Genomic DNA, 9317 nt, shown 5'->3' with positions numbered 1-9317 from the left:
TATGGAAATCTCAAGGATGAATAAATGACTTTTATTATTATTATTTTTAAAATTTGTACCCAAGGAATTTTAAAAGAATCTAAGAAAATATATTGAAAGTTTGGATAACTAAATTTTTTTACAAAGTTTTAAAAAGTAAGTTTGAATATCACACAATTTTTTTAAACTCTATAAAAATTTAATTTAGATATCACTAGATTTCTATAAAGTTTATCAAAATCAAGATTGAATACACCTAGACTTTTAAAATTCATTGTACGTAATTAAAAGTACTTCATCCCCTAAATCAGGTGGCGTTTGGTTTAAAAGTCTGAGAATGAGGGAATAGATTTATTCCTAAGCCTTGTATTTGGTTGATGAGAATGATATTAAAATTTTTGAATGAAACCCCAAAACTTGGGTTTTGATGAAACTCACCTCCTTTCTTAGGTTTTGATGAAAATGAAAATTAAATTTTGGACGAAAATACTCTAAACATATTTGTTCATTTTTTTTATATAACTTTTTCTTTTCTTGTTCTCTCTCATCATACTTTTTCTCTCCTCATTCTATCATCACAATTTTTCTCTCATTATACTCTCTCTTCAATCTCTCCCATCATACACTCTCTCGTCTCATTTTCTCTCGTAACACATTATCTCTTTTCATTCTCTCCCATCGTATTTTCTCTTGTCACACTTTCTCTCTCTTCATTCTCTCTCATCATACTTTATCTCTCTTCATCCTCTTTCGTCATACTTTTTCTCTTCCATCACGCTCTCTTTCATTACTTTTTTCTTATCACACTTTCTCTCTCATCATACATGCTCTCTTCTCAATCTCTCCCATCACTTTCTCTCATTACATCTTCTCTCTCGTCATCCTCTCTCTCATCATACTTTCTCCCTCATTTTCTCTCATGATACTCTCTCCCATCAGTTTCTTTTATCTTTTTTCTCATCACACTTTTTCTCTTATCACAATTTTTCTCTTATCATACTTTCTTTCTTCTAATTTCTCCCATAACACATTCTCTCTCCTCATTTTCTCTCACCACACTTTCTATCTCTTTATTCTCTTCCATCACACTTTCTCTCTCATCATATTTTCTCTCTCCTCATCCTCTTTAATAATGCTCTTTTCCATCACACTTTCTTTTCTCATTTTCTCTTTTCATTATTTTCCATCGTATTTTCTCTCTCATTAGAGTTTTTTTTCATTATTCTCTCTCATCATATTTTTTCTCTCACATTTAATTTTTTCTCTAAAGGAAAAAAAGAAATTTAAATTCATTCTAATAGAAAATATTCAACTAATCAAATATTATTTTTAAGAATAATATCCATACTCATATCCATTCCCATTTCATAATACCATGATTCTCATTTTGATTCTGATTATTAGGAAAGAATCAAACGCCACCTTAATTTGGTTTGGTCAATAAAAATTACAAACTGAGGAATGAATTTAGCCGCTCAATCAGGTAAAACAGACACTGACCTTTCATCATGACGCGCACTCTACTGTGCCTTCTTTGTTGCTAAAGGGATGAAGGATCGACAAAGTAGACCTCCATGTGGCCTTCTCTTTTGTCTCTCTACTGGTCCCTCACCTTGTTGCTCTTTCCACTTGCTAAGAAGCTTACAAATCAACAACTTGCAGTAATATTTTGGATCAACAAGAGATATTCTAATCGAATCATAATTCAAATCAACTCGATCCAAAAAATCATCAACGGACAGAGTGAACACACCATCCCCGATCTATTTCAGAGACACAATTTCACATCCACCAAGGCATCACACAAGTGGTTTCATATCAATTGGAGTAAAAGATGATAACAATCATCTCAAGCAGTCCAGTATCATCGGCCTCCTGATTAGATACAGACAGATAAATTATGAGAAACATTTTGCTCTAGTATAACGACCCTTTACATGAGAGAGGTCAAATATCCAACTAGATATTTTACACCCGTTGAGAATTAACTTTACCTACGATACTATACCAAGTGGACCAAGGTATAGCCACAAGCTATGAAAATATTCATGAAATGGGGTTTTATTTACATTGAGACCGAGTTTTGCCAAACACATGCCAGGACAATACAAGGTGCCAAAGGGAGGTCATGTGTTAAAGGATTTCAACAGAAGGTGAGACAAACAATTTGTTGAGTTGGTTGGCCAGTAAGTACTTCAGAAGAGATATCGTGCTCTCTATGTTCATCAATGAGGAATGAACAGTTTGAAACGATATCACAACGTATAAACTGTTCAATTTATCACAATATCCTGGTCCAAGATGCCAAGAATGGGAAAATTGCAATCAACAGTCTTAACAACAGAGGCTCGTCCTTGTACCTTCCCCTCTTGGACAACTTCCCCTTTCTAGTGGGCTTAAACTGGGATAAATCTTTTTTTGATGGTCCTTCTCTTTGGCGTCTCGCATAGCCATTAGTGTTGCCTCTGCCATGTATATCTAGTTCATCCCATCCCCCTAAACTAGTTCCAGAGGTTGTTGCTCCAGTAACACCAGTATCTGTTGACACCCATGACTGATAACCATTATTTCCTTCCTCATCCTCACTACCTTGATCCTGCCATCGCCTTCCAAACCCCCAATTCGACCTTGTGAATTCTCTCTTCCTGGCCTTAGTCTTGGTTCGTGGACCATCTTCTGCCTTCCCCCACACCTTGTCAATTGCTAGAGAGATTGCCGATTGGCCAAGAGGTAATGCCAAGGCCAACAAGAAGGCTTTTGGACCGGTTGTAAGAAGCATCGAAACTATAATAGCTGGTAGAAAATAGCCATAAGATTTGAACACCTGCTAACACCATTTTCCGAATCAAAATTCAGTTAAAAATATGTTCAAAGAAAATATATAACACTGACAAAACATTCAAGCTATTAACATATCACAAAGTTCTGCACCTAAAAACAACCTCAGGAAAGTTTTGACTTACACATTGAAGAATACCCTTTTTTTCTCTTGTCTCACTAACTAATGTACTATGCTTCTTATACTAACAGATAGAGTTCACAACACTCAAACAATGAATTAATTGATTTCTCATTTTTGTTGACGGGCACCTTCCTCAAATGATGATAGAGGCTGTCTTTTGTGAACATTATCTATTTATATTTGATTTACAGATATGTATGACTATTTGAATGTGATGCTAGCATCCCCATTGACATGCAAAAGAGACACAACTGACATTGGAGTACTGACATGTTACATAATGTAAATGAATTTGGGATGTATGAATGAACTTGATGCATATGAATTAAAAAAAATGCATTTTTTAAACTTTTAAGATTTTTAGAAGTTCTAAATCACGATTGAATATTATAAAGAAAAAAAATATCAAATAGTCAAGACAAAGTAAAATTACATTTGGTTTGAGTAGGATAAGTTATTTTAGGAATTGATTGTGTGCATCTATTTCGAAGTTTGGGTCATGGTTAGGGTTTTAAAAGGAATCTCAATATCAACTTGTTGAATTATCCTTCTTACTAATAAAATTTTAGCTGTTTTATGGTTATTCTTTTGTTATGACACAGGCGGAGGCATACAATTCAAGAGATGTGGATGGGAGAGACAGTTTTGTCTTTTTTGTCACTCCAGCTGCATCAGACCCCCTTCATGTGTGGTTTTACATGCTCCAAGGCAGTGCAATAGAGCATCTAGGTTGCAGAATTGGTAAGACTACACAACAGAGGCCTACGTCTGATGGGTAACCATTGGAGAAAAACAAGCATGCACACTTTTTTCTTTCAAGTTTAATGATGGTAGAAGACTTGAAACTCAATTCCTTGTGGCACAGTTTCTTACACTAACTTAACCTAGTAGCTGTTGAGAGTGGATCCTCTCCTACCTTCAATTCTAGTCATGAAAAGATCACCTAATCAAATTACTAACCACCTTCCTGTGAGTGGCAAATTTGAAGTTGGCATAGTTAGTGTCAGGTCCCTTTACTTTCTATATTTATAAATTATGGTTCATTTTTCAAGGATAGTTCAGGTTATTTCAGAGACAAAAAAAAAAAAAAACACAGCCAAGATGTCAAATTCTGTTAAATTCATCATTGGAATCATTTGTAAATTTTCCTCAATGCCATTACATTTGTGAAATTAAATGTAAAATTATCCTGCAGTATATTTGCCACAAGTTATTCAGAATCAACAATGTCAAAGATTAAAGATTATTTTGCACTTTATCTCTGACTATACAACTGACTTTTATTCTATCTAGATAAAATAAATCCCAAAAAATTATAAGACTCTAATGACAATAACTATCCCACAAATTCAACTATAATAGCTTAACATTTAACCTCACAAAAGCATCATCACAGTATCAAATTAGGTCGTAAATGTTCATTTTAAAGGAAAAAAACTCAAGGGAGACAAAAGTACTGAGAGTAGCAATACCTTAAAGATCCAAATCATATCCCAGGGATCCGTAGGGTCATCATCAAAGTCTTCGAAGTCCTCATCAACATCAATCTGAGAGTCGTCAGACCACCACCGCCTCTTTTTGCTCCTCCATGGGTTTCCCTCATCTTGGTCTCCACCTCTTCTGCTGCCATCTCGGAACTTGAATCTTCCAGCACGGATGGGCTCCGCGTTCTCGTCCCCAGAGGAACTGCCACCGCCGTCGCCCCCAGTAACCCGGCAAAAGGACGAGCTTCTGCGAGCGCCACAACGGGAAAGCGGAGACGAAAGTTTAGGGCAAAGGACAAGGGTAGGGTTCCGGTGGAGAGAGCTTGGATTTGGATTCGAGGAAGGGAGTGGAGGCGGCGGGGAAGAGAGGAGGTCGCAGCGAATCATGTCATCTCTCTCTCTCTTATCCTTTTTGGTCGTCACCTGTGAATCCACATAAAAAACGATCGATTTACAGTTTTTTCACAAATTAAATAATGAAAAAAAATATAGAAAGGGAGTTTCTTTTTCTATTTTTTAAAATTAAAACTGCAAGAATTAATTCTTTATGTAAATCGTGTAAAATATTAAATCTAATAGTTTTAATTGATTAAAATAAAATTATTTTCCATAAAATGGTTTAAAAATAACGAGCCCGTTTTTTTTTGGGTTAACTATGTAACGGCTAAACCCTTCAAAAAAAATAACGAATTTAATATTTGAATTTTCATTTATCTTACCGTGAAAAGTGGACGGATTAATCGATTAAAAAAATAACGATTTTTTTATTGCAATTAATAAAAAGAATGGCGTGAATAGAAGCACGTATAATCTATGAAATCTCAGTATATAATACAAATAAACAGTCTGTTTTTTTTTTTAAAAAAAAAAAGTGGAAAGCAAATATATTTTCATTCAGCGAATCTCATTGCATGCGCTGAAGCCACGAAACGGTCGTTGCATCTTGATCTGCTCGTTGAACTTTGCTATGAACAGCTCGGCCTCCTCGTCTATCCCTTTCAACTCCCCGAATCATCGCCGGAGCTTTCCTCTCTCGCTGCCGCCGCCTCCGCCTCGCTGTCGTAGGCGACGAAGAAGTCTTCTACGTCGTCGTCGGCCGCGGGCGGGTCGGCGATGCAGGGGAAACGGAGGAAGCGCGCAGAGGGCGTCTTGAATCTGATGATGGGTGTTTCCTGGAACGAGAACTCCCGCTCCCCGTAACAGAGCTGGTAGCCGGCCGCGGCGCGCTAGCTGGCCCCGGGTCTGAGGCCCTTGAGGTAGCCGGGGAGGAGGCGGAGCTCGACGAAGATGCCGCGCCTGAACGCGCCGCCTTTGCGCATCTACAGAACGGTCAGGTGCAGTACAGCCTCCATGCGCGGCGCCCTGCGGCGGACGACGGCGTTGCTTTCTTCTTTGCCGCCATGATTTGTCTACTTCGAGAAAGGAAGGGTATGAAAATGATTTTTTTTTTCTCAAAAAAAAAATTCTTTGTGGATAAAAATTGGAAATGAAGACGATGATGGAGTGAAATCTATGTGAAGCATGTAATTTATAACTGAATTAAAACAGGAACACAAGGATCTTAATTAGGGGGCAAGCAGGAAGCTTTCTTCAGCACGTACTCCCACCTTCAGCACGCTTTGCTCTTAATTAAACGCGTTTCGATAATGTTGTTTGTTATTTCAGCTAAACTAAAGCTTTACAGCAAGACAGAACAACCTGCCTCATTTGTCCGGTATATATATAGAAAAATGATATGCAGCTCGAAATTACATTTCGAATTTGTGCCGCGAACGATGTGGCGTCCTGTGTGGACAGTGACGGGTCAAAGTCAACATTTGGTTTTTTTTTCTCTCCCCGCTCGTTCTTTGGTTTTTTTTTCACGCCCCGCTCGTTTCTTTTCTCGCCCCGGCTCGTGCTTTCTCTCCCCCTCCTGCCCTAATTGGTTTTCTCCTCTCCCCGCTCCCGTCGCTCTTTCCCTCCGCTCGCTGCTCTCGGCCCTCCTGCCCTAGCATTTTCTCTCCGCCTCCTTGCCGTCGCTCTTTCCCTCCGCTCTCTGCTCTCGGCGCTCCGCCTCTTGCCGTTGCATTTTCTCTCCGGCTCCGTGCCCTAAATCTCTCGGCGCTCGGCGGAAAACTCTCCCCTGCCCTAAATCTGCCCTGAATCAGGTATGAGGTGTTTTCCTTAGCTGATTTTTGTCCAAATCGACTTGATTTTCTGCTATTCGGACCTTCCTGCTGTTTAGCTGCTCGGCTCTCCCTGTGTGTTTTTTTGTTGTTGTTGTTGTTGTTGTATGTCATTGCAGAGCTATGCTGACATTAGGGATTGTTCTATACATTCAAAATTCATTGTGATGAAGATTCTTACTTTGTACGTTAATTTGTTTGCCTGTGTATAATGGAGATAACCAGCCATCAGTTTTTCCTTGTGTGACAATAACATTAGTGCTTCCTAAGCTCATAAGCTATCTGTCGTGATATGACTATTACAATGGATCCGGTTGATATTTGCTATTTGGATTTTGGTTTTTGTTTTAGAGTTTTGTGTGTTTGGTTTATTAATTTTTTAAAATAAAACATGATATCAGTACAGCTCTGTGCTGATAAACATCTCTTATAACTTTTGTGTTTGGACGTATGTTCTTCTTTCTTTTATGGAATTCCTTACTTTTCATTTGGATACTTAACTTTTTGGATTTGTTTTCTATTTTTTAAACAAATAAATGTAGTTGAATACTTACCTGCCTTCCATTTTTGAATAAATGTAGGTGAAAAATAATCATGGATCAAGGAAAAAGTGATTCAAATGAGATAAACGATAACAACGACCATGTGAGCACAGATCTATCTCCATCTAGTTTAAATGAAGTCATGATTTCTAAGATTGGCATGACTTTTATATCTGAAGATGAAGTTCGTAATTTTTATAAATCATATGCTCAGAATTTTGGTTTTGGTATTTCCAAATTAGGTGGTAAAAAGGGAGATGATGGAAAGCAAAAATATTTTTGTTTTGGATATGCCAAAAGTGGTAAAACAGTATCTCAAGCCAAAAATGCTTTGTACCCTAGACCTTCTATTAAGACAAATTGCAAAGCTAAGATTAATGTTGTTATTCGGAATGATGATAACTTTGTGATAAATAATGTATCTCTTGAACATAATCACGTCTTGAGCCCGGGAAAGTCATGGTATTTTAGATGTAATAAATTATTGGATTCAACTACAAAGAGGAAACTTGAATTAAATGATCAAGCAGGAATTACTTTAAGTAAAAGTTTTCATTCATTGGTAGTTGAGGCTGGAGGCTATGAGAATTTGACATTTAATGAGAGAAAGTGTAGGAATTATATTTCAGAAGCTAGAAGGTTGAGGTTAGGGGATGAAGATGCTGAAGCCTTGAGTAATTATTTTTGTCGCATGCAAAGTCGGAACTCTAACTTCTTTTATGTGCTTGATTTAGATGAAGAGTCTCGAATAAGAAATGTTTTTTGGGCAGATGCAAGATGTAGGGTTGCATATCATTATTTTTCTGATGTTGTGACTTTTGATACAACTTATTTGACTAATAGTTATGATATGCCATTTGCTCCTTTTGTTGGGATGAATCATCATGGTCAATCCATTTTGCTTGGATGTGGATTATTATCAAGTGAAGATTCAGAAACATTCATATGGTTGTTCAAATCTTGGCTGACATGTATGCTTGGGCGTGCTCCAAAGGCCATAATCACAGACCAGTGTCGTGCCATGGCAATTGCTATTGAAGAGATATTTCCGGATTCTCATCATCGTTTGTGTCTTTGGCATATAATGAAAAAATTACCAGCAAAATTAGGTGGGCATGCTCAATATAAGCTGATAAAGAAACAATTGAAGAATATTGTTTACAACTCACTTAGTATTGATGAATGTGATGAGAATTGGATGAAAATGATTGAGGTTTTTAATTTAGAGAACAATGACTGGTTGAAATCTTTGTATGAACAGCGGAATAGATGGATACCTGTGTATGTCAAAGATAAGTTTTGGGCAGGTATGTCCACATTCCAAAGGAGTGAAAGTATGAATGCTTTTTTTGATGAATATGTTCATTCGAAAACTTCTTTGAAGCAATTTGTTGAACAGTTTGATAATGCTCTGAAGAAGAAGATTGAAAAAGAAAAAAATTTAGATTTTGGTTCTTTTAATTCTATGATACCAGTAATTTCTGGTTATCCTATTGAAAGACAATTTCAAAGTTTCAACACTAACAACTTATTTAAGTTGTTCCAAGATGAGATAAGAGGGTTGATGTTTTGCAATACCACACTAGTGAGGCAAGAAGGGGTTGCTTTTATATTTGAAGTGGTAGAAACATTGTTGGGAAAAAATGGAGACCCTATAAGAGATGCTTCCTTCAGGGTAGATTATACTGAGTTAGATTGTCAAGTTAAGTGTCTATGCCATCTTTTTGAGTTTCGGGGAATTTTATGTAGGCATGTGATCTCTGTGTTGATACGAATGAAGGTGATTGAGGTTCCTATGAATTATATTATGGATCGATGGCGCAAAGATATTAAGCGTGGTTATCAAAGTATCACTAACATTTATGATGAATATGTTTGTGATGGAGAAAGACATCAGTATAATATTCTCACTCCATTGATACAAGAGGTTCAACATCTTGGGGCAAATAATGACGACGGTTGTTCTGTTTTGGTGGGAATCTTGAAAGATGCGAAGGAAAAATTGATTGCTATTCAAATAGATCATTCAAGATTTGACCATTTGAAAGAAGCATCTACATTGAGTTCAAAAACAATACACTCTCCATTAAAAGTAAGATCTCGAGGTCGTCCACCCACAAAGAGGAAACAATCTAAGATTGAACAAATTATGAAGAAATCAGTTGCAAAGGCCAGAAGAAAGGTA

General features: G+C 37.0%; 2 protein-coding genes across 2 annotated transcripts; one reads left to right on the top strand and one right to left on the bottom strand.

Annotated features, from left to right (window-relative positions):
• Window positions 1–1821: 1821 nt before the first annotated feature.
• Window positions 1822–4854, bottom strand: LOC122007823. Its single transcript, XM_042563349.1, has 2 exons — window positions 4414–4854; window positions 1822–2803 (listed from the first exon to the last, which is right to left on the bottom strand). Exons 1-2 carry the CDS (start codon window positions 4810–4812, stop codon window positions 2261–2263), a joined length of 942 nt encoding a protein of 313 aa, XP_042419283.1. The 5' UTR covers window positions 4813–4854; the 3' UTR covers window positions 1822–2260.
• Window positions 4855–7184: 2330 nt separating this feature from the next.
• LOC122010588 (protein FAR1-RELATED SEQUENCE 4-like) lies at window positions 7185–8536 on the top strand. The gene is made up of 2 exons (XM_042567106.1): window positions 7185–8439; window positions 8532–8536. Exons 1-2 carry the CDS (start codon window positions 7185–7187, stop codon window positions 8534–8536), a joined length of 1260 nt encoding a protein of 419 aa, XP_042423040.1.
• The last annotated feature ends 781 nt before the right edge of the window (window positions 8537–9317 follow it).

The sequence above is a fragment of the Zingiber officinale genome, chromosome 8A (genome assembly GCF_018446385.1).
Source record: "Zingiber officinale cultivar Zhangliang chromosome 8A, Zo_v1.1, whole genome shotgun sequence".
NCBI classification, from domain to species: Eukaryota; Viridiplantae; Streptophyta; class Magnoliopsida; order Zingiberales; family Zingiberaceae; genus Zingiber; species Zingiber officinale.
Note: the sequence above shows the minus strand (reverse complement) of the source record. Positions and strands in the feature narration are given on the sequence as shown.